This window comes from Natator depressus, chromosome 16 (genome assembly GCF_965152275.1).
Source record: "Natator depressus isolate rNatDep1 chromosome 16, rNatDep2.hap1, whole genome shotgun sequence".
Classification (NCBI taxonomy): domain Eukaryota; kingdom Metazoa; phylum Chordata; order Testudines; family Cheloniidae; genus Natator; species Natator depressus.
Genome location: NC_134249.1, coordinates 9,491,153 through 9,516,536, shown reverse-complemented (window position 1 = coordinate 9,516,536; position 25,384 = coordinate 9,491,153). Strand labels below are relative to the sequence as shown.

General features: G+C 43.3%; 1 protein-coding gene across 8 annotated transcripts in view; it reads left to right on the top strand.

The window, feature by feature from the left end:
* TNC (tenascin C) overlaps positions 1–25,384 on the top strand; it is a 91,597-nt gene that overhangs the window by 55,340 nt on the left and 10,873 nt on the right. For 2 of the 8 annotated variants that reach the window (XM_074973769.1, XM_074973762.1), the window contains 8 exons: positions 2,619–2,891; positions 5,689–5,961; positions 7,494–7,766; positions 9,968–10,243; positions 14,733–15,005; positions 16,503–16,775; positions 21,443–21,565; positions 24,866–25,009. In XM_074973769.1, coding sequence (XP_074829870.1) covers positions 2,619–2,891; positions 5,689–5,961; positions 7,494–7,766; positions 9,968–10,243; positions 14,733–15,005; positions 16,503–16,775; positions 21,443–21,565; positions 24,866–25,009 — 1,908 coding nt within the window. The remainder of the gene's footprint in view (positions 1–2,618; positions 2,892–5,688; positions 5,962–7,493; positions 7,767–9,967; positions 10,244–14,732; positions 15,006–16,502; positions 16,776–21,442; positions 21,566–24,865; positions 25,010–25,384) is intronic. The other 6 variants (XM_074973763.1, XM_074973765.1, XM_074973764.1 and 3 more) reach the window with 6 other exon arrangements.

Sequence of the window (25,384 nt, the reverse complement as noted above, 5' to 3'; positions counted from 1 at the left end):
TGGGACAAAACTCCTGTTGCTTTGGAATGAGTTATGTAGCATGGACAGTTTGCCATCCAGCTTTTGAAGGGACATAGCATTGATTCTCCCTTTACAGATTGCATGCAAAGAGGGGATTCGATGCATCAGCTATTTACAAGACACATGGAAATAGCAGGATATGTGACTGGGTTTTGTTTAGATTGTGACCCAAACAAAAGGAAGATTGCAAGGAGGTAGTATCTGGCAGTGTTTCCATGGAAGTGGTGATGTCTGAAAGGGGGAAAAAAAAAGATTGTAACACATTGTGAGTGGGGATTTTCAGAGTTTTTAAACACCCTCTTATTTTCCTTTAGCACATTCATTTCTCCTTGAACAATACAACAGTAAAAGGAAACAACCGTATAAACTCTGAGTGCAATTCACTAATGATCAGGTACCGAGATGCAAATGTACAGTTGGAGAAACAGACAATAGACCGGTAATACTCCCTGTCCACGTACCAGTAACAAAATCACTGGTATGGAAATGGCTAGAACAGTCTCATCTTTTTCTACGACGTGTTATATCTTTTTTTTTTAACCTAAGAAACATCATCTCTTCATCTCACTCCCCATGTCATTGTCATCTCTGTTGTCATGTATGGTCAAGGCTTTACTGGTGAGGCTGGCCGAGCTCCCCAGCAATTGGAATTGGTGCATTGCATGATTTGTGTATGAGAACAGGAAAGCATGATGGATGCATTTCCAGATCAGACATGCATGTCCCTGAACAGGAAACTGAAAGGAAAAGTGTTTTTGTGAGCCTGCGTCTTGGCAGAGAATGGAAATTGAATTTTATGTCCAGGGAAATCTGAATGGCTTTTAAGTTGTTATGGCATTTGCAAAATAGATAATGTTTTTCCTTGAAAGACTTCGCTGTGACTTGACTTCTTTTTTGGGGGGCAGGGGGGTGTATTTTGATTTTAAATTAATGTCTTATTTATCTCTACTGCCATCAAATAATCACTGATTTCTTTTCCAGCCTGCATTCTCCCTTTTGCATTATATCATAACGAGTATCTGATCCCTATTTTTGTTAAAACAGCTCTTGCAAAGTTCTTGAGCAGCATTGATTTGAAAAGTTACTCTGTACAGTGTCATCTCTTGAGGGTCAAAGGGAGATGGGAGGCAGCTGGTTGGTGCTTCAGTGGACCTGAGTGATACCACTTTCCTATACAGAGATATAGGGCCTGAGTATTCATAAATCCAGTTAAGTCAATGGGAGCGCCCATTGATGGCTCAGCATTTCTGAAAATTAGGCCCATACTGTATGCATTACGGCATGTAATACATGCAAGCACACATACACTATGTGCAACCCTTACTTTACATGATAAGCAACTACACAAATAATCTCATTGGGCCTGGTTCTCATTTACACTAAGGCCCCTTTACACCAACCTGCCTTAAAATGGGTGCACACCTTTAAAGCACCTTACACCAATGTGGCTTAAAGGAACCTTGAGTATAACTGAAAATCAGGTCCTAGTGGAACATCTCTCATGAGTAAGTGCTCAGCAACGTGTGTAAGGGTTGCACAACCAGGCCCTGTCATCATTATTAGGGCTGTTTTACCTTGATTTCAGCCATTGCAAATAAGAGAGAAGAGAGCTATGGAATGAGCCCAGTCCGAAAGTTAGCCACAGATTAAAAGAGGAGATTCCCCATGCATAACCAACAGATAAGAAGATGCTATTTTCCAGCGTGACTTTGAAAAACGTAATGTCTGTCACTTGTCTTCCCTCACCACAGGAGGGCTTTCTATAGCATGTCCCTGAGATTCTTCTTTTGAAATAATAAGCTTGTCTTTTTAAAGAAGTTATTGTTATCTGCCCTCATTAAACTTGTGTTAACCACAATTACGGCAAATCTCTAAAGATGGGCATGTACGGGCAAAGAAACCACTATTCATTCTTTGTCATTTTGAATTAGGAATTGATTATTTGAAAACAAACAAAACCAACCTTGCTTCAAGTGGACCCCATTAAAAACATAAACTTCACAGCCCTGGTACTTACAGGAACTTCTGTATCTGTCTAACCTTGGAACAGGAAATACAGCAGTATCACAATCACTTTAGAGTAGCAAACATTGAATTGTTAATGGCAGCTGTAAGATGGTTCTAGAAATACTGACTTGCCTCACAAGGAGGTTTAATTAATGTTTGTAAAACGCTCTAAGCTCCAAAGCTGCTTCCTACATGAAATATTATAGTATTCAAATGATTATTTATTATTGTTGCTCTCTGCTTATTGTACAGCTCTGCATTGCCAAGTCTCAAGGAAGCTTTCCACTGAGTTACCAAGGACAGACATAAATCTAGAAAAAAGAAAAGGAGGACTTGTGGCACCTTAGAGACTAACAAATTTATTTGAGCATAAGCTTTCGTGAGCTACAGCTCACTTCATCGGATACAGACTAACACAGCTGCTACTCTGAAACCTGTCATAAATCTAGAAGTGTGTGTTATAGTGCATCTATAGGAACACTAATTATAACTGAAATTCATTAGCATGGAAAGTCATCAGGTAGCACCCCAATTATTTGTTACTTTAATCTGTAATTTGAGTAACTAATTGACTCTCTGTCCTTATTCAGAGGAGGAACCTGAGCTCGGAAAGTTTACAGTATCGAAGGTTAGCTGGGATGGTTTCCAACTCAACTGGACAGCCGCAGAAGGGGCCTATGAGACTTTTGTCATTCAGGTGCAGGAGCCTAACAATCCAGAAGAAGCTCGGAATCTCACAGTCCCAGGCAGCCTACGCTTTGTGAATGTTACTGGCCTCAAGGCTAACATGCCCTACACTGTCACCCTTTATGGTGTGATTCAGGGCTACAGGACCAAACCCCTTTCTGTTAACACCACAACAGGTACCCTTTCTAATTCATTCATCAGTTTCCATGCTACTACTTTCTTTGCAGAGAGGCATATAGGCCAGCACTATTGCAGTGTCCAGTGAGAGCTTCGATGTCTGCACTCTTTTGCATGAGCACCCTTAATCCTCAAGGCTTATCAAAGCTTGGCTGAACATACCATGCCTGGAAATGTCTCGTGATGATCAGATTTTCTAGTGAGAGTCTCAGGGCCACCATGTTGTCATTTGCTTTCAGGAGCTCCCATTTGTCCTTAGAACAACTTATTTTTGCTTATTTTACTCACTTCTCTGGTTGGAACTAATTGCAAGACCCAAATGTCCATTGCACATGATCAGAAAGAGCAGACGTTGTCCTGTGAAAGCTGTGAAAACCTGACTTTATAGCCCAGATATTCAAGGCCATGAGCACTTGTGTTTCTTGGATTCCAAAAGTTATGTTCAAAACAAAGCACAAAAAACAATATGGAATTTCTGCTAATAGGTGATCTCATCTATTGGGCTGTTAACCAGTATGAATCTGTTACTGCTCTCACAATGTGTAAATCAGGAGTAACTCCACTAAAGTCAACAGAATTACACCGGTGTAAAGCTGGTGTAGGTGAGAGGAGACTCAGGTCTTACACAACCAAAAATTGCTTAAAATTATCAATAATAATGAAAGTAATTTGTATGACTCATCTCTACACCTTTCATTGATATGCATTCACCTTTCACTGATGTAAATATGGTATCTGGGTTGATGAAAAGTAGAGATGGGCACTAGTCTCCACATTCATAACCAGATCTTGCATCCCTCAAAGATGTTCCATGGTTTTGGTTCAGGCCTATCTCTCATAAATAAAAAATAACATTGTTTTAATGATCTACAAAACTCTAAATAATTAACCCTCGGATATAGAGAACCTAGACCACGTGTTCCATCTGCCCAGTCAGATATTTGATTTTCTTTCCCTTCCAATTTGGATTTTGTCCCTCATCTTCACCTTGCAGATTTTTTTTTATTTGCACTACCTGCTCTGTACTTGCAATGGATTGCAGCCACTCTCATTTGGCTATGCCTTAGGAGTATATCTTCTGCAACCCAGTGCACTTCTACTGTAACAAGTCAAATATATCCTTCCTTGGATTGTTCCATGCCTCTGCCACTTTTAGATACTCAGAAAGACTATAATTAATGGGGCTTTCTATATCTCATTTACTCAGTGACAATGGCTGGGACACAGTGGCTCTTCCTTCAGATGCACTAATGATCTGTTTCAGACAGTATTCACAGGACCCTTCCTTAAAGTCCTTTGTAACCTGCTGCAACTTCTCTCTAGCTTGGAGGATGGCTCAGATTTATTCTTGTTTGCTCTCTCTGAGCACATTTTATCCAGCAGCTAGAAGGAACTAGGAAAATTTATAACTGAATTACAGAAATGAGGATGTACTGTTCGCTTTTTGCGGTGGTGCGTTACGTGGCTTGGCTTGGCTAGAGTGGTTTTTATGACATGAATTGCTTGCTTTGCGCTGTATACTGCCATTGACTTTTTACTAAAAGCTTCCATCAGGAGTTCTGAGTATGGGTTGATATCGGATTATAGTCTAGTCACAGTGGACATAAATGTCCTTGAGGTGGAGAAAGTAATCTTTAGGGGGTTAAAAAGAAAACAGACCCCCAACTCAAGCCTGGACAGCTACACTGCTATTTTTAGCACTGTAGAGCAAACCCAAATCTGTAGACTCGGGCTCTGAGACTCGCTGCCACGGATTTCTGCTTGCCGTGTAGCCATACCAACAGTGTCCTGCCGAAATGTGGCTTAGCCATCGCTCAGTCTCTGTTAGTTTAATGGAAACAGCAGATGACACCCTACTGGGGTTTTCCCTTCTATTTCAGTCACACTCACCACTTGGCTTTTCAAGACTTTTCTTTCCAGGGGATTTTCCATTGTCAGAATGTTTCGTGCCTTTTGGGGGCCTGTCAGGGATGTCTGCAGAAGGGAAGGAAGCCCCAGAGAGCTACCACAGCTTTGTACTTTGGGTCAAGCTCCAGGACTAGATGCCAACTTTTGTGTGTTTTAATCGGGAAGGGAGAGAGGAAAAGCTCAAATGAAACTCGACCCTTTTTCCTTGACCAAGCCATGGATCTAGTTTCAGCGTATCTTAAAACAGTGAAGTGTATTCTCCAGGTCTTTAAGGCCCTTGGTGTGTTCTTACACATCTGCTTTCATGCTCAGACCTCAATGGGTACGTCTGCACTGCAGTTGGGAATGTGATTCCCAGTACTGGTAAACAGACATGTCCTAGCTCGGCGTGAGCTAGCACACTAAAAATAGCAGAGTGGCAGGGGGTAGCATAGGTGAAGGCTTGGGCTAGCCATCCAAGTAGGTACCCAGAGGGTCCAGGTGGGTTGGTATTCAGGTGGCTAGCCTGGGCAGCTGCCGATGCTACCCCGGCTACCCTGCTATTTTTAGCACACTAGATTGAGTAGAGGTCATGTGTGTCTGTCTACCTGCGCTGGGGAGCATGGTCCCAGCTGCAGTGAAGACATACTCAAGGATGCTTGGCTGCGCTCAGAAGCATGGACATCCATTGCAGTCTTACAGCTTTCATTTATGCAGCACTGTTAGACGCTTTCTCTTTTTGACATTCTTTCCCTTAGCTCATGTCCGCTTGCAGCAACCTGTTATTCGAACCCTCCAATCCTCTTTTCAACGTAGAACACTGGTAGCTGTAGATGCAAGCACAGCATTTCTGAACATACGGCTTCAGAGGGGGCATCTAATTCTCACTCCTTTTGTTTTCCTCTTTAGCAGCAGAACCCGAAGTTGGTGAACTAACGGTTTCCAGCATTACCCCCGAAAGCTTCAACCTTTCCTGGACAGCCACGGATGAGGCCTTCAAGACCTTTACCATTGAAATTATTGATTCTAGCAGGTTACAGGAGCCCATGGAGTACAACATTTCAGGCAACTTAAGGACTGCTCATATCTCAGGGCTTTCCCCCAAAACTGATTTTATTGTCTACCTCTCTGGGAGCACACGTGGTTTCCGCACAAAGGCAATAAGTGTTGCAGCTACTACAGGTATATAAACCTACCTCACATACTCACTCCGCTTTCTCCGAACTCTTCTTTACAGGACCTTACCTTTCCCCCACCCTTACCTTCCCCAGCCAACCCCCCGGCACCAAATCCTCTACCTCCCCCTACAACGCCTTCTGATGAAGAGCTGCAGGCGTTATTTTAACCTGTACAATTATGTTTAACCCGCCTGTTCAGTGCAGGGAAAGGTCATCACGGCGATGAGGGATGTTCTTATTCACAACAGAAATAATCAGCTTTCTTTCCTCTCGGCTCCATCCGAGCAGGGGCAGCTTCTGGTAGAGAACCCCAACAAGTTTGCTCAGGGGCTGAGCATGGAGCCAATACTTCTCTAGGCACCCCTCAGTGCGGCAACATGTGTTCGTACCTGTTACGTTGCATTTCGGGGGGTTATTTCTCTTGAATAGGCAGATGTATAGGCAAAGCTTTTTCTTCTTTTTGAATGGGGTTTGGGTGAAACTGACTCCACGGCAGAGGAATTATATAAGGCCGACGCCCTATTTTAATCCCATTTAAAATTTAATCCCATTTAAGACCTCAGATTAGGTTTTACATGGGACTGAAGTGGTTCACAGCCCTGGGCTGGCCGGCTGCATCGGTATGGATTTTACTCTTAGCACCTAGAACAGCCTGAAGTTTCACATCTGGATCTCTGTAGCACAGCCATTCCAAGGAAAGAAGGAATCCTATTGTTGTGTGTGTGCAAAATCAAATTAGAAGTAGAAAACCAGCAAATTACAAAAGTAGATGGATTACTCAAGGGAGGATTCTGTATCACATGCAGTAATCTTTTATTACCCATATTGACTCCATTCATATGACCTCATATGCAAATGGTTCTCTGCTAGGGTGACCAGAGGGCAAGTGTGAAAAATCAGGACGGGGGTGGGCGGCAATAGACGCCTATATAAGAAAAAGCCCCCAAAATCGTGACTGTCCCCATTAAAATCAGGACAGCTGGTCACAAAGTTATCTCAAAACAAGGTGCCTACATTAATTTGGTGAGAGATTATACAAGTAATGCAGGTTATATCTCCTCACAGATTGCAAGGACTAGACCGTGCTTTATCTTAAAATCCGTGTAAGTCGGAGGAATTGTAACAAGGTGATGCTGCTGCTGACATGATTGACAGACAGTTCTATGGAACTTTAGGATGCCAGTCGCAGTTCAGCATAATATGAAGTATCTGTGATCAAGTCAATAGCAGATACATTTGTAGGTGGGGAGTGGTATCCTGGCAGAGGGATGAATTAGGGTTTCTCAGCCTGGGGATCATGACCCCCAGCAGGATTGCAAACAGGTGTCAGTGGGTCAAAATCATGCTGCCCATCTCATTCTGCTAAATGGGAGGGGGATCCTGGTGAGCTTTTGGCTAAGATGACAGGGGTCATGGTGCAGAAAATGTGATTAAATAGGTCTTTTCCATTTCTGACTCCTCTGACATTGATTTTATTTGATTTTATTTTTGGTTCTAATAATTCCGACACATTTCCATTTGTTTTTCTTCCTCTAGTAGACGAACCTCTCCTTAGCAAACTAACTGTCTCAAACGCTACCTCAGACAGTGTGTCCCTCACATGGGAAGCTCAGGATGCTGCCTTTGATCGCTTTGTTTTAGAAGTTATAAACTCTGACTTGCCTTTGGATTCCCTGGTGCACACAGTGCCAGGGGCCTCACGGAGTTTTGTAATCACCAACCTAAGAGCCACCACTAATTACACTGTCCAACTGCATGGTCTAGTTGATGGCCAAGGTGCTCAGACTTTGACAGCACTGGTTACCACAGGTATTTCACCTTCCAGATTTACTTTTTCTATTCTTTCTTTTCTTATCCACCAAACTGCTCTAGAACGTGGCTCCAAAGAGACCTCACTTTTCCTCATCTAGATGGCCCTTGTTAGTAAATTACAGGAAGGGTCACTATGGGGACAGATTGGAATAAGCTGAATCCGAGACTGCTTTGAAAGAAGCGGATCTGGGACCCTGGAAATGGCTGAAAAGTGTCCCCAGAATTAAGGAAGCACAATGCTAAACCTTTGGTTTATTTATATATACACTTATCTGCAAACTCTCTGTATATATAACTAAATTGCTCCAGATGATTCTCTGGAACATTTTTGCATTTGACTTTGAACACTCTTTGTGTTCATTCCACACCCTCTCTCTTCATTTGCCTGTGATCTTTCTTATCACGGGAATGGGCACTGTGTCTGTGTCATACCAGAAAGGCAACTGCATGCCATTTTGGTTCTTTGTTTGTAAAAGTCAAATGTCTCTCATGGCATTTGTATCTTTTACTGGTGCTTTGGGTAGCATGTTAAATGACCAACAGGAACTGCATGGTGTGGTCCAGTTATTCAGTGCTGGTACCAAGAGTTTTTTCTGCCTGGCATCTTTCCACATCCCCCCAGCAGTGAGCTGGGATTGAAAAGGAAGTCCATCCCTTCTTGATGTTTGGCCCCGTACATTCTCACTTGCACTGTTACCAGTGAGTCTTGTAGGGGAATGGGCACCACAGTGCCTTCCGGTGGATGCCAGAGCCTTTCCAACACTGGTGGAGACTACAGGATGTTGGGAACTCACTAAGCCTTGCCTGGAGAGAGATTTTCAACTTGTGTTGCATGTAGTAACCTTTGAAATCTGGATGCCATGTCGCGGGCCTGCCTGAGCTCGGTGGGAATGGCATGTGAAGGAATGTGCCCGTTTCGGGTCCAGGGTGGAAAGGACTGTTCTCTACAACCTGCATGCAGGACTGACAGCGCCGTGCCTGGTTTCACCACATTCTCCCTTACGTATGTTTGCATCTTGAATACTCTTTGATCTCCTCCGCCATCTCCCCAGGCACCGAGCTCACGTCATGACAACCTCATTACTGACCATGCTGGCTCTGCTGGTCACTAGATGGCAGCATGATGACAGTCCCAGCATGCATCCTTAATTGGGGTCACTGAGATGCCCCTGCTCCTGGACTAGACCAAGGCAGCAGCGTGGATAGGGAACAAACTCTTCTGGCCCATTTAATCTAAGTCTTGGGTGGTTAAATTGCGGTAACTTGCGTCAGTTCATATGTCAATTAATTATAGGTCTCTCTCTGTTCTTTAATTGTTCTGTTGTTATGATTATGTCCCCCAGAGTGAGTCACTTAACCAATAACTCCCCCTGAATATCACTGACTCCATTTAACCAACACTTTCATGTCCCCAAAACATTTTAACAAATGGGGTTTAAATAGACTCCTCATTGTTGAATTATGTGAAAGCTGGATGGATTTGGCTCCAATTTCCAAAGTTATTCCTTTGAGGATGAGAATGAAATTTATCCCAAAAGGGAATATTTTTCCCTAAGAAGAATTATAAAGGCCTGAAAAAGGGGGTTGCAGTGATCTTGTGTCCTCCATTCAGTGGTCCACAGTGTGACCTAGTGGATAGAGTGCTGCCACTGGCCTGCTATATGAGCTTGGGCAAATCACTTCACTCATTTGTGCCTCAGTTTCCCCATCTGGACAGTGAAGATAATGATCCTGACCTTGTTGGTAAAGCACTTTAACCTGAAGTGTGCCATACCTTAGAGAGCTGGCCTTCTGCAAAAGTAAAGTCTTGGTTCAGATCTGTGCAGTCGTTGAGAGCCTAATTTTCAGAGGTGCTTAGCATCTGCAGTTCCCTTGAACTTCGTGAGGAGTTGTGTGTGTTTAGCACCCCTGCAAATCAGGCCCACGGTTAGGCGAGACAATTGAATCTATTTACCAGTAAACAAAAAAGAGCAAGAAAAAATTAAAACTAATAAACACCTGCAAGAGGTTAAATTGGAAGCCCTTGTCAATGGCTATTTGTAATGCCCAGCTCCTTATTTCTTCAGCCATTGCTCAGCAGATGGTAAAGGCTGGCTATGTTGCTCTATACCCTTAAATAGCCATAACTCTCTCCTGCTTCTAAGCACTGCCCTGCTCTAAGTAATGCTTTCTCTTCACCTGTGTTCCTTTTCCTTCAGAGGCCAAGCCACAGCTGGGCACGCTCACACTCACAAACGTTACCCCCGACAGCTTCAACCTCTCATGGACCGCAAGAGATGGGCCTTTTGCAAAGTTTGTTATAAATGTTAGAGATTCCTATGCAGCCCACGCGCCGCAGGAGCTTACGGTGTCAGGAGGGGCCCGCAGCGCTCGCATCTCAGGCCTGGCAGATTACACTGGCTATGATATTAACATTCAGGGCACCACCAATGCAGGGGTCCACACAGAGCCCCTCACTGCTTTTGTCATGACAGGTACCCGTTTAAAGGCTGCTGCTTTGTGTGTTTGTTTTTTGTAAAAAAAAAAAAAAAAAAAAAACCATTGATTAATGTGCAGGAAAGGAGAGAACTGTGGCGGTTGTTTCTCTGTGAAACTGAGTAATGTTGACACTTAAAGAGATCATCCATTTTTAGGGCGAGGGAGGGGAGAACAATTTCAGGTGAATTAAGAACCCATCCAAATCTTTACTCCTAACTTCAGCTGCAATTAACCTCCCTCACCGAGCTTTGAAAAAATAAGGTTAACTTCATGGGCTCATTTATCTAACCTGAATGCCTTCTAGCCCTCATTTCAACTCTTGGATATTTAGAGCAGCCCTGGCCTTTAAAATTCCACCTGTCCTTCTGGGTCAGTTCCACTGATTAACTCTAATCATCTGTGAGATGGGCATCTCCTTTCTGCACGACACGTGGCAATTGAAAGGGCCAGGACTTCAGGCACCCTTGTGCCTATTTGAACCTCTACATGTGGCAGTAAGAGAAGACATCAAGATTCAGCCCATTTCTGTTGCTGTTTCACTCTTTACTCAGATCAGATCTAACATAATAACCTGGCACTCATGCATGAATGATCGTGCTGCCTGCAGTCCATTTATACTCCTTGAAGACTAAGCATTCCTTGCATATCATATTACAATAACAGAGGCTGTCACTACAGCGTCTCTCCATTCTTTGTATGCTTTGCCTCGACCAAACAGCCGTCCTGCATGTGCTTGCATCCAGAAGCTCATGTCTCATTGGCTTTCCTTTTCCTCCTCACTCCAGTAATACACAGAGGTAACACCATCTGCAAAGGCACTATGCTAGGGTAGCCTCCCTTACGTAAGGCAGTCTGCCCAAGCACTTCACTGAAGTCCCAAGGATGCTGACTGTGACCTCCCTCCCTGATGGTAGCGCGTTACAAATGAACCAGCGTTTGCCTTCTCCAGTCCTGTTCTTTGCTTCTCCAAAGTACAGATGCTTCCCTATAGCAAATGTGGCATTGCTGTATTTGAAGGCAAGTTTCTCAGATCTAGGTAAGCATGCTATGCTTCCTGCAAGCCAACAAATTCTTGTCTGCCTGTAGTTCATGAAAACCTGTTTCTAGAAAATAATTTCAGTGTTTCAGATCCTTTATTTATTTATCAAGGCTCCAGCAAAGCAAACCCATGAGGGGTTGGATCCAGTATATCTTGGGGATGCTCAGTAGGAGATTAGTGTAATTCCCTTAAACCACTCTGCCATGCTGTCTGCACCATGACCATGAGTGCCAGAGTGTCAAGAAGCAGGGCAGAGACCCCAAAATGCTTGTATGTTCTATGCTTAGATTTCACCAACTCAGTAAAAGTATGAACTCCTAACTACAGTAACAGTCTTACCATGGAGTCACAGACAGTCCCCTTGGGCATTCCAGTCTATTTTGCAACCCAGGCAAGCTGGACTGGGTGATAGTTGGTTGCTATACACCTTAGATCACAAAATATTCACGTTACTCCCATTCCCAAAGGACCAGTCACTTATCCGAGGTCAATTTGTACCTTAGATCTAACACCAAAGACAACACTTGTAGCCAATCCTATAGTCAACTATCTAAGGATTTATTAACTAAGAAAAGAAACGAAAGAGTTATTACAAGGGTAAAGCAAAAAGAAAAGGAGTACTTGTGGCACCTTAGAGACTAAAATTTATTTGAGCATAAGCTTTCATGAGCTACAGCTCACTTCATCGGATGCATGAAGTGAGCTATAGCTCACAAAAGCTTATGCTCAAATAAATTTTAGTCTCTAAGGTGCCACAAGTCCTCCTTTTCTTTTTGCAGATACAGACTAACATGGCTGCTACTCTGAAACCTGTCATTATGCAAGGTTAAAGCAGGCAAACGTGCACACAAATGAGTTACAGTCTATGGTTTCAGAAGGTGACACAGTTGTAGTAATCTGTCAGCTCTGAATGTCTTTTAGGACTAACCCAGTTTGACCCTGGGGACCTCTGCTTCTCTTTTGTGTCCTGTGAGAGTCCAAACAACAAAAGAGATGAAATTTTTTCTTGTCAGCTATTTTTAGTTCCTTCTTCCAGAATGGAACTAGCCCTTTTGCAGGTAGCCTCTTTATGGGCGTAGGGGAGTAATTAGCAAAGTCTTTGTATTGTGATGTCCTACGATGGCCCATTTAGTTTTGATAGAATCATAGAATATCAGGGTTGGAAGGGACCTCAGGAATGTTATCTAGTCCAACCCCCTGCTCAAAGCAGAACCAATCCCCAACTAAATCATCCCATTTAGGCCTTCTTGATGGACAGGAAATGAACCCTCCTGGTTGGGTTCACAGTTTCAGAGCAAACATTTTTTACAGTTACACAGCAAAAACTTAAATATTAACTTATATCATGTGATAAAGAAATTCTAAGTGAGATTAGTGCATGCAGCAACTTACAAGCATTTCATAAAGTCTAAACACATTGTTATCATTCCAATACCCATCTAAACCATATTAACGCACAGGTAAAACAGACTGGTTTCCAGCATTGAATTTGTCAGTGCTCGGCTGAGGCCAAAAGCCTTGCTAAGAGCTGGCACCTGATCTGCCCACGTCATGCACTCCACATGCATCAAATTCTAACAAAGCCTTTGGTACATTGCTATGCAGCCATCAAAGCTCGAGGACTTATATATTATTTTAAATGGCTTAATACTATGGATGGGAGAACGAGGGAAACAATGTCTCAGTTCCTACAAGAAGGCCACGGGGCACCCCAAAGTTGGTTCTCGGGTCCTTCCCTTGATAATAGTAAGAAATACTTCACTGTTCATGCCTAGTTCTTGAAGAGCCATGTGGCTTTTTCGTAGAGATGGGCTCAAGCCTAGAAGTTCTGATTCTGATCAAAACCCCGAACTTTCCCAAAGTTTGGAAGTTGGGGGTCTGTATCTGAGCTCCTGGATCAGACTAAGGCTATGTCTACAGTTGGAGCTAGGGATGTGGTTCCCAGTTAATACAGACATACTTGCTCTCTCTCTCATCAAGTCAGCACACTAGAAATAGTAGTGTAGCCATGATAGCATGGGTAGCAGCGAGCAGCAGTATGGGCTGGCCACCTCTAGTTCTTGCCTGTGGGCTACAGGTAGGTTTGTACTCGGAGCAAAGCCTGCACCACCACTTGCTGCTACTCGCATTACCACGCCCGCGTTACCACAGCCACGCTACTCTTTTTAGTGTGCTTGCTTGATGCGAAATCGCACAAGTATGTCTGTGCGAGCTGGGAATCGCACTCCGACCTCCAAGCGTAGACATGGCCTACGCTGTAGAATTCAGCTCAAAAACTTTCTCAGATGCCTGAGTTGCGTGTTTCAGATCCATGCTTCTGGTTTGGGTCCATCTCTACTGTTCAATGCTCTTTCTGTAGTCACACATACTGAAATGCAGGCGGGATTATTTTGTGGGGGGTGGGAAGGAAGGAAGGAAAGAAGGAAGTCAAGGACCAAATCCACTCAACTCTTACTAGGGATAAACTTCCACTGTAGTAAGTGATCATGTTGAGGAAGGATTGCAAGATTCCATGAGTGGGCCATATGGGAGAGCAAAGCCAGATTTTTAAAAAGCTTAGGATCGGATTGCCAAGGGCTGAGCACCCACAATCCGGGCTAGACCTGTGACACCTAGGACCAGATATTCAGATGAGCTCAACAGATTGGGCTCTTTTGATAGCCTGGCCACTTAATTTTAGTGCCGAAATGGAAACTGACCTTTTTTGAACCAATGGCCCTATGCCTCTGAACTTAAACTAGTGCCCTTTTGGTCTGAAAACTACCGGAATAAGCATTCTGTATTGGAATCTCTTTAAGTTGTCAACATATCAGTTAAAGGGGAGAGAGGGGAGGAACTGTTGGCTATTAAGATTTTTGGCCAGTCTGATCTTCAGCCACTACCTGCTGTCATTAGCTATTGTTAGCACAATCTCTCCAAGTAAAAAATCCTTCAGTTGTTTAGATCTTACGTTTACAGTGACCCATGTTGGTTTAAGCCCTGGTTCCACTGGGTCAACCATTAGAAAGAAAAGCAGGCGATACTGGTGTGAAGTCGTGAGATATGTGAAAATTGAGGCTTGTCCCTAAAGCAGTGGTGATGGAGAGGGGAGGATGGAAATAGATGTGTTATTCAAATCAGCGTAAACCTCTATTATTCACAACTGATTCTGTGTGCATGTGAAATTGAAGAAACTTGTTTAAGTATCAGGGTTGGGGATTTTCAAAGGGACCTACAGGAAGTAGGCACCCAAATCCCATTGGCATGCAGTGAGAATTGAACACCTAATTTCTTTAGGCTCCTTTGAGCCTAAAGCCTTGCTGTAGTGGCCATGCATTTCCATTAAATCTTATGGTTTTCGGGGGAAACTTGTGATTGATGTTTGCTGGAAGCTGTGACACTGTCTAACTTGCAATGTTTTTTTGCTTCTTTTCTTTTTTGTTTTTTTGCACCTTCCCTTCTTTTAGAGTCCATGCCCCCACTGGAAAACCTAACTGTCTCTGACATTAATCCTTATGGGTTCACGGTGTCCTGGATGGCATCGGAGAATGCCTTTGACAACTTTCTAGTAATCGTGGTGGATTCTGGCAAGCTGCTGGACCCACAGGAGTTCCTCCTTACAGGAGCCCAGCGGCAACTGGAACTTAAAGGCCTTATTACTGGCATTGGCTATGAGGTTATGCTTTATGGTTTTGCCAAGGGGCGCCAAACAAAGCCCCTAAGCACTGTGGCCGTTACAGGTATATTATCGTGGGCAAATTGTTCTTTTCCGTCCTCTCTTTCATGCTTCTCTTCTCACCTGGAAGATGTTGTGTGCAATCCATTTGCAAAACAAACCATGGCTTTTGCATATCCTTTTTCATCATGGCTACACATACCTCATCATGATTGAGAGGTTCACTAATGTGATCCCATTTCTACGTTTCTTGGTATTCTCTTTATGTTCTGTCTCTGTGGGGTCCAGTGGAGAAGAGTGGAACAGGGTGGAGGGGTAAATTGCTCCCTGAAAGAACCCTTAGCTGGAGAAAGGAGACCAGACGAATTCACCATGTTATAAGCCACCAGGTACCTCGATATTCTTCAATTGTCTATGCAACAGGACCATTCAGGAGAGTCATGCTGGGCTTCCCGCCCATGGACTCCTCCCCTTCATTCTCCATGCCAGTCTCACACAGAAAATAAACAAGAGGATCATTACAACCAATAGCGTTGGGCATCTCTTAATAAAGCATTGCCCGTGTTCTCATTCTCATCGTAGCTGAGTTTTTCCAGCTGCATTTTGGCCTTATTGAACAATTATTGCTTCTTTTCACCAAGTCTCAGCCACAGGATTTGTTCATTCCATGCACCAGCAAAGCCAGAGTTATATGGCTGAACGTTGGTGAGAAAATAAATATGGACCTTTTATTGTGAAAAATACAAACGCATTGGAGATACTGTTAAACAGTTACTATTCTGGTAGCATTGCTACAGCTAGTGATGCCTAGAGTACCCTATGAGGCAGATAACCACAATAATAGTGAGAAACCATCTTAGGTAACTGCTGGAATCCTCTTAGGTGGATTCCTCTGTTAAGGGTGTTAGATAAACCTCTTTGGACTTAAGTGTGCAGCATTGTGGATATAGATTTTCTTGATTTCCCCTTGCTGCTTCAGCACTGATTCCAAAGGAAAAGTGGACACTGTAGTCTAGATCTGAAGCATCAAGAAGTCCAGAACCACATGCAATAAGTGTTAGGAATGAAGTAACTTTTTAGTGACTCCTCTACAGTGCTCCTATCAAAGCGGGAGAAGCAAGCAACGGTATAGGCACAGCTGCAGATTATTAACAATGGCTTGTTTTTATTTGTCATAAAGGGCTCGCAAAGGATGGGTAACTCTAGTGGAAGCCAGAGAACAAATAAACATCACTTTTACTATTAGCATCTTCAATATTGCATGACCGGGGCAAATGGCCTGTATCCAGATATTTGTTCTGCTTTGGGGTATTGTAAAAGTTGGGCACTCCTATACACACACACACATATATCATGTACAGTACCTGTATAACTCTTGAATATCCAAAGGTTTTTTTTTTCTTTTTTATAGCTAGCAGATTGTTCCAATTTCTTTAAACTGTGGCTGGATTTCTGCAGCGTGCTCTGACCCGACCTAGAGCTGGTCACTATGAACTGGTGTATGGGGGGGGGGCGGGGAATCTAATTTCTTCTTCCTACTGCTATTTTCTCCTTTTTTTAGAAGCAGAACCCGAGGTCGACAACCTTCTGGTTTCAGATGCTACCCCAGATGGCTTCCGTCTGTCTTGGACCGCAGATGATGGGGTCTTTGACAGCTTTGTTCTTAAAATCAGGGATACCGACAGGCAGTCTGACCCACGGGAACTAATAGTGCCAGGCCATGAACGCACCCAAGATATAACAGGGCTGAAAGAGGGTACTAAGTATGACATTGAACTCTATGGACTTATCAGTGGACGACGTTCCCAGCCCATAAACGTAGTAGCTACCACAGGTATTGCCTCTGCAACGGAGGGAGAAAAGCATGACGTGCATGTCTGTCTCTTTCATTTCTGTCCCTCTCACATCCAGTTTGACTTCTCACATAGTTTTTAAAAGCCCTTTGCCCCAACAACTCTCACCAAGATTTCTTTTCTTTGCAATCTGCTCCATCTGATGGAGCACACTCTTCTGCTTGGTCTTGTTCACCATATTTAATAAAACAAAAGGAGGGTTATTTCATACTTGTTATCTGAAGACAAGCAGCATGGTCTAGTGGTTAGAGCACGGGGTTTGGGAGACAGGAGATTTGCCTTCTATTGCAGGCACTGTCCGTAACTTTGGACAGTCAGTTGTCTTCACTTTCCCTCAGTTTCCCACCTGTGAAGGATGGATGATAAAACTTACCTAACTCACAGGGCTATTGAGAGGCTACTCAATTAGGGCTTGATTTGCAAGGTTGCCAGGTGCTGAGCACCCTCAACTCACACTGGTTTTAATGGGCGCTAAAGATGCTCAGCAGTTCACAGGAGTCTTCAGCATTTTGCAGGATCAAGCCCTTTAGTGTGTGGGGAGTGCTCTGAAGTCCTCAAATAGAGGACGCTGTAGATTAGCTTGACTGTGAGTAGAGTACCCAGGTGTCAGTGCTTATTTAGCTGAGTCTTACAGTTAATGGGATCCCCAAGGAAAGAGGCAGCCACAAGAGTTTATTAGTGCCATTTTGCTTAAAAAAAAACAGGGCTGGATTCTACACTGTATCATGCCAACTTTACCCAGGCAGAATTCCATTAACCTGGCGCAGAAATGGAGTAATGCCAATGCCATGATCCTGAAGCTTGATTCCTGGGTGCCTAACTCCCGTGTGTGCCTTTCAAATCTCCCCTGGAATAAACTCTCACATCCAGGCCATTTTAAACTGCCAGAGTGGTATAAAGGGGTCTTGGTGAAAATGCGAATCAGGCCCTAAATCTGGCTTGATAACCTTTAGCCGGTGTTTGGAGAAGAAAAGAGCCAATGGTAGATCAGTGTTGGAAAGCATCCACTGAGACCGCATGCACCATGATTCATCTAACTGGTCCCCCATGGTTGAGGGGCAGTGCACACTTGTGACCAGCTTCTAACTGATCACAACCATGTTCCTTAAACAAACAGCCAGCAAATGTACTTACGGTCCGAGACATTTGCAATATGCAGAACATCAATCCATCACAGACAGCCTTTTGTCAACCCACGGGTTTGACTCTCGAGAGAGGGTGCTGTTTAAAGTCAACTGTAGGTTTTAGCAGCATGTCCCCATTTTCACTGACTCACAGAATATTTATGGTAAACCACAGGCAGTTATAAATTTCCTCATGCCTCATTCTGATTCGGTCCTGGCAGAAAGATTTAGGAGCATGTCAGCTATTGAAGCTAATAGTCCAGAAGACAGACCCCCATAAATAGCCCATGGATAATTGATAATAGAGCCTGGCCCACAGAATCCCAGTTAAATGATTTAGGCTGCCACCTAAATGCCATCAAGAAACCTAATTAGCTTTTTGAGTTAGTAGCTTCTGTCTGTTAGACTTTCATAGCATTTCTGCGACGATGGTAAAGAAATATTTGGAGGAATTTTGACATTTCACCATTATTTTCCCTTCCAAATAGGAAGCAAAAGTCAAAATATCAAAAAATGTCATGAAATGAAAAATTTCAAAAAGATTTGATGGAAAATGATCAAAAAGAAATAATTTGAGGTATAAAAAAGATCTTTACATTTTGTTTTGAAACAAAAGCTGGAAAGACCAAAAATAAAGTGTCCATTTGGAAACTGAACTCCTCCTTCACACCAAGAGGTGGCCCCTCTAGCATGGCACAGAGTCTCCCTGGCAGTAGAAGTGAACCTGAAATGCTTTGCACTGTCACTGCCCATGCTGTACCTATGCTGTGGTTCAAGGGTCTAGTCCAGTATTGACGACAGTGGGATTATTCAAAGAGGGTGCAATTCGCCCCATGCAGAGAGGCACCATCCAGGCCATACATCACAAAAATGCTCAGAATAGGGCATAGGTGGGACTGAAGTGGTACTCAGGCACTCCTTGCAGGGATGAATTTCACCCATGCATAAGAATGTCAGGATCTGGTCCCACTAGAGGCTCTCAGTCTCCAGGGCTATCAATCCATCAGCTTTCAGCAGCTACTAAATTCACTGGAATTGCAAAACTAAATTGATATTATTTCCAGCTCTGTCTCATCCATGTTTTTTCTTCTTTACTGTTTCCCTCAGATTGTGGATTGATGGCTAAATCAGCAGCAGCTTTTGGTGCAGTGCTGTTTTACCAAACCCAATTTGCTTTGTCTTTAAGCCCCCCCGCCCCGCTCTTGTTTTTGAACAAACCCAGCAGCCCAAGGTGGACAGCAAGCTGTGGAGATAATTTACAGTTCTCAGTGGAGTGCAGGTTGTTTTCTTTTCCTTTCCCTTCTGTTGATTTAGTGCCCTGCTGCTGGAGCTCCCAGGAGCACCTGGAAGTCACAACCCCCTATGACTCCTTTTCCTGCAAACTCTTTCTTTGCAAGCCATTTCACCCACAGGCTCTTTCTTTTTCCCTCTCACCATATACCCTGGCTTGTCTCCACTAATCCTCTTCATATAGCTCGTGTTTGGTATTTGTCACTCTTCTGCTAATGGACTTCTCTTGTGTGGGCTATTTATTTTTGTTAACAAAGATCAGGGTTGTTTTTGTTAGATAAAAGGGCAGATTAGGACTGAAATGTTGAACGTGAACTTTCAAGAGCCAGGTGTTGTCACCCCACAATGCTGGGAGCCCTCATCGCAATCAGATCACACTTAAGATCTAATTGGTTAAAACACTGCGCAGACTGGCAAAAATTTAGAACACATCTTCAGACTGAATCTCTTTGACACATGTTTTTCTACTTATCCAAGTGGTGCATGCAGTCCGATTTACATGTCTGATTCCAGCCAATGCGTATACAAAGTTATTAGGAGACAGGGTTGGAAGGGCAGCAGGCTTTTAACAAAAGGGCCTCTGTGTGTGTGTGAGTGTGTGTGTGTGTGTGTGAGAGAGAGAGAAACCAAAGCCTCAAAGGTTCACTGTTTCCCCATCTCTCATAAGACCTATCTACCCCCAGTGGTTTCACTTATGCAAAAATATATATGGGGGCATATTCACTGTTATGCTCTGGCTGCTTTGTGTTGCTCTGGCAATGCAAATCAGCCATAAACCCAGGTCAACTGGTTGCATTTACAGCTGTGTACACACCAACCAGTGAATATTCTTATTCTTACTTATTGTTAAGTGCCTACAATGCGTTCACCGCTGTACAGAACAAGACGGCTTCCGACCCAACTGAGTTTGCAGTCGAAACATCGGCTGCATTGCTCTCAACCAGTACATACCTCGCCTAGGCCCCTTTAAATTCTGCTTAGTGATGGCCCCTGCTTTGGAAAGAGAGAGAGAGAGAGAAGAAGAAGCAGTGGTTTTATCCATAGGAATGAAAGCCAAAAGAATTCCTTCCCTGTCCTCCTCCCTCAAAACGATTTGTTCTCTGGCTCTAAATATCCAGTCACTTCCCAGCCAGGGAATGTGTTTTTCCCCTCTGCTCCCTGGGTAAAATGCTGGTTTCATATGCAAAGCTCAAGTTAAAGCGGCTTTCAGCCGGGGGCTCTACTCTGGGGTCGAGGTGATGGAATCCTCCCCGTTTTCATAAGCAGGGTGCAGGGTAGCTGCACAGCCACACCACAGGTGATATTGCCTCCCGTCCTAGTGGATCCAGGTAGTTGTGGTCCCACTGGCTGCCCTGATTCCCTTCCGCATGCCATTACAGAGAGAGAAATAAAGTCCAAAACAGTGCTGCACCACAGGGAGTGAATGGTTTCTTCTACACACTGCACAGCTGGGACTCCCCCTGGTGCCGGGGGGTACTGTGTTCTCTCTGCATTCTGAACCTTCAGTTATTTTGACTTGAGCTAGGAGTTACTTGGAGTTTGTGATCTTATCTGGGGCTTGATCCTGCAAGTTTCTCAGCGTCCTCCACTCCCTTTGGTATCAGCAGGAGTTGAGGGCACTCAACCTCTCGCAGGATGGAGCCCTTGACGCACCTAGACTGCAGATTCAAGACCTTTTGTGGGCTTCCTGCCTGCTTGGGACTTGGCACCATGAGAGAGGGCTTTCTCCATTTCTGAAGACTGCTGTGCACAAATGCTTTCAGGGTGTAAGGATGGGCTGCCTCTGATGTTCAATGAAAAACTAAAAATAGACCAAGAGCAATTGGGTTGAGAAAATAATGGCTAGAACAAATTCTGTACAATATAGAGTGCAAACCAAAAAATGGATTTGTTCCATAACCCCTGCAATTGCCATTATTCCCTGCAATATACTATTAATAAAGTAATATATAATATGAATACATTTAATAGCTTTTTTATGAGGCTGGACATGGCTGTAACTTTATTGGAAAACAAAATCAGGACTGATTGTTCTGAGCGGGTAATAAAACCCTTAGCTGTGTGGAACTTTCTCTCACGTTACGTTGAACTAGATAGTTATAGCTTCAGATCCTGGGACAGAAGGCCGAGGTCAATTGTTATTCCAACAAAAAATGATTGATAAGCACATGCTTTAACTCTTTCTCTGTGTCTGTGTGGTGTGTTTTTCCCTCTCCCTCTGGCTCCACCGGCAGCTGTGGGATCACCCAAGGCACTCACGTTCTCTGACATTACTGAAAACTCAGCCACAGTCAGCTGGTCACCTCCAAGGACCCGAGTAGAGAGCTTCCGGATTTCATACATCCCCATAACAGGAGGTGAGGAAGTAGTGGGGTAGTGAAAGGAATAAGGGTGCACTGGTAAAAGAGAGTAGAGAGCAAGTGGAAGGGACTATGGTGATGCTGGTGTCAGTCACTCGGTACATAGCAGTCTAGCCTCCATACCAGAAGGACACAGAGGTTCAGTTCTCTGGCTAGCCAGCAGCTGGCAGGCACAATTACTGTGCACTTAACCAGTTCCAGTGGGTGGACGTACTGTATGAATGGCATATCTAGTATGCCATGGACCAGATTTGCAAAAAAGCCAGATTTCCGAGTGCTCAGGAGCACCCATAATTGGAGCCAGATTTTCCAAAGAGTTCAGCTCCCATTTTGGCTCCTAGGCACTTCAGCCTGCATGCATCATGCTGAGCACCTTTGAAAAGCTGGCCCTTGAAGATTGAAAATAGTTTGTTTTTTAAAATGTCATCTGTGGCTTTAACTGTGCTTTCTAAGTCAACGCTTTTTTGAACATCCCTTAAGGATGTTTCATTCCATCCACCATATCTCTCTGTTTTAGTGCTTCACTGACAAATGGGAAACTTGTCTTTTTCATGAGACTTCCGTGATGAGTAATAGACTTTAGCACAACTCATGGGACCCCTGGGGTGGAAAGATTACCTAACAGCATGTGAAGAGCACCTACCAGGGACTAAAAGAAACACCCTGGAAGTGCTACAGAACAGAACAGGAAGGAGATAGGAAACTACAAAATGGGAAACCACCACCATCAGATAACCGGGGTTGGTTTTTCAACTAAGATTTAGGCCTTGATCCAGCAAAGCACATATGTAACTTTTAAGCACATGAGTTGTCACATTGAACTCATTGGGCTTTCTCAAAAGCATACAATTAACCGTGTGCTTAAATGCTTTGTTGGAGTAGGACCAGAATTTGGAATAAATAAATATCCCGAGTCCCTGTCTATGCAGGTAGGACCTCTCAGGCTAATATGCACTGTGTCTTGGTCTGAGATTAAGTAGGCCAAAGAGAGACTCTGAATAGATATCTGGCCTTTCTTCACCTCCCAGCAGAAAACAAACCAAAGCGGTCCAAATATACAACAAGACTCTTTGATTTCTTTGTATTTAATTGCATGTACAAATACCTACATTTGCACGGGACAGTTATCCATTTTGCCCATGAAAATGTGGCAGCGCACGTGCACAAGATTTTCGTTTTTCCTTACACATATTCCAATGTTGGCACTCGGACCACTAGGGGGAAAAAAACACGAATAAACCAGCCCCTTTGATTTATGTTTCAGGGAGACTATTTTTATTGATCCTCAACTGTCAAAATTTTCCCTTGTTTTCACCCATTCAATCTTATTGACGTCAGTGGGTTTAACCAAGGGGGAAACTTGGCCCTGTGTGTACATAGCACAAGCGTGGAGGGACAAACTCAGGATAGGGCAAAAAATGAATTACACCTAGCAAGGGATATTGAAGGTAATAACACACGGTTATTTAAATACAGTGGAGCAAGAGAAAGATGAAGGGAAGTATAGGTTCTTTACTTAGTGGAGAAGGAAAGCTAATAATTTATGACATCAAGAAGTTTGAAGTGATTAATTCCTATTTTCCTCCAGTCTTCGCTAAAAAGATTAGTGGTGATTAGATACTCTACACAATTAATATTAACAACAAGGGGGAAAGAACACAAGTCAAAATAGGGAAAGAAGAGGTTAATAAATATATAGCTTAGTTAGATGTATTCAAGTCAGCAGAGCCTAACAAAATTCATCCTACGTTACTCAAAGAACTAGCTGAAGCAATCTCGGAACCGTTATCAATTATCTTTGAGAACTCATGGAGGATAGCAGAGGTCCCAGAAGGATGAACATAGTACCTATCCTTAAAAAGGAAACAAAGAGGACCTGGGGAATGATAGGTCAGCCTAACTTCAATACCTGGGAAGATGCTGGAACAAATTATTAACCAGTCAATTTGTAAGCACGTAGAGGATTATAGGGTGATAAGGAACAGCCCACAAAGATTTGTCAAGAATGCAAAAACAACCTAATTTCCTTTTTTTGACAGGGTTACCAGCCTAGTGGATGGGGGGGAAGCAGTAAACATGATTTATCTTTATTTTTGTAAGGCTTTTGACACAGCCTCACATGACATTTGCATAAGCAAACTAAGGAAATGTGACCTAGATTAAATTATTATAAAGTGGGTGTAAAACTGGTTGAAAGACAGTAGTCAAAGAGTAGTTATCAACGATTCACTGGAGTCCCACAGAGATGGGTCCTGGGGCCGGTACTATTCAATATTTTCATTAATGACTTGGAAAATGGAGAATATGCTCATACAACTTGCTGATGACACCATGTGGGGAGGGGTTGCAAGCACTTTGAAGGACAGAATTAGAATTCAAAACATCCTTGACAAATTGGAGAATTGGTCTGAAATCAACAGAATGAAATCCAATAAAGACAAGTACAAAGTATTTCATTTAGGAAGCAAAAAAAATCAAATGCACAATTACAAAATGGGGAATAACTGGCTAGGGAGCAGTATTGCTGAAAAGGAACTGTGGGTTATAGTGGATCACAAATTGAATATAAGTCAGCAACAATATACAGTTGTAAAAAAAGGCTAATATTGTGGGGCATATTAACAAGGAGTGTTGTATGTAAGACAGGAGAGGTAACTATTTTGTTCTCACCACTGGTGAGGCCTCAGCTGGAATATTGTGTCCAGTTCTGGGCACCACACTTTAAGAAAGTTCTGAACAAATTGGAGAGTCTCTAGGGGAGAGCAACAAAAATGACAAACCTGACCTATGAGGAAAGAGTAATAAAAAAAACTGGGCATGTTTAGTCATAAAAAAATGAAGACTGAAGGGGCACCTGATAATAGTCTCCAGTTATGTTAAGGGCTGTTATAAAGAGAATGGGGGTCAATTGTTCTCTGTGCCACAGAAAGTAGGACAAGAAATGAGGAGCTTACTCTGCAGCAAAGGAGATTTTGGTTAGTTATTAGGAAAATCTTTCCAACTATATGGATAGTTATGCCCTGTAACGGGTTTCCTAGGGAAGTTGAGGAATCCTCATCTCTAGAGGTCTTTAAGAACAGGTTGGACAAACACTTGTAAGGGATGGTCTAGGTTTACTTGGTCCTGCCTCAGTGCAGGGGGCTGACTTGAGATCCCTTCCAGCGTTGCATTTCTATGATTCCATGAAACTTATTTCTGTACTGGAAATGAAGTCCTTTGTTTGGAGCACAGCACCACAGCCTAAACACGAGCTGGAACATCATTTCATCATTGCCTTGACATATGGTTTGCTCCTAGGTACTCCCAATGTTGTGACAGTGGATGGAACCAAGACTAGGACCAAGCTGGTGAAACTGATCCCAGGTGTAGACTACACTGTCAGTATAATCTCCATCAAAGGATTTGAAGAAAGCGAGCCTATCTCTGGAATTCTGACTACAGGTAATGCCCAAAAGAAATAAGGTCCTAGTAAGTTTGTTCAAGTTCATGTGTCATACAGAAGACTCATAAAAATCAGAATTGAAAAACACTAACCAAGTCACATTTTAGCTATCCCCTGATACTGACGAGAGGATTTCTTTCTTTTGTATTTTGCCTACTGGTTATTTATTCTTTGTATTTGTATTGCAGATGAGTCTAGATGTTTTAACTACCCCATTCTGCTAAGCACGTACCAACTTTTAGTGAGAGACAGATCCTGCTTCAGATATCTTCTAGTCTAAACAGGCAAAACAGAAGAAAGCATTATTAGCCCACTTTTATAGATGGGGAGCTGAGGTACAGATTGATTAAGTCACTTGGCCGCAATCAGACGGG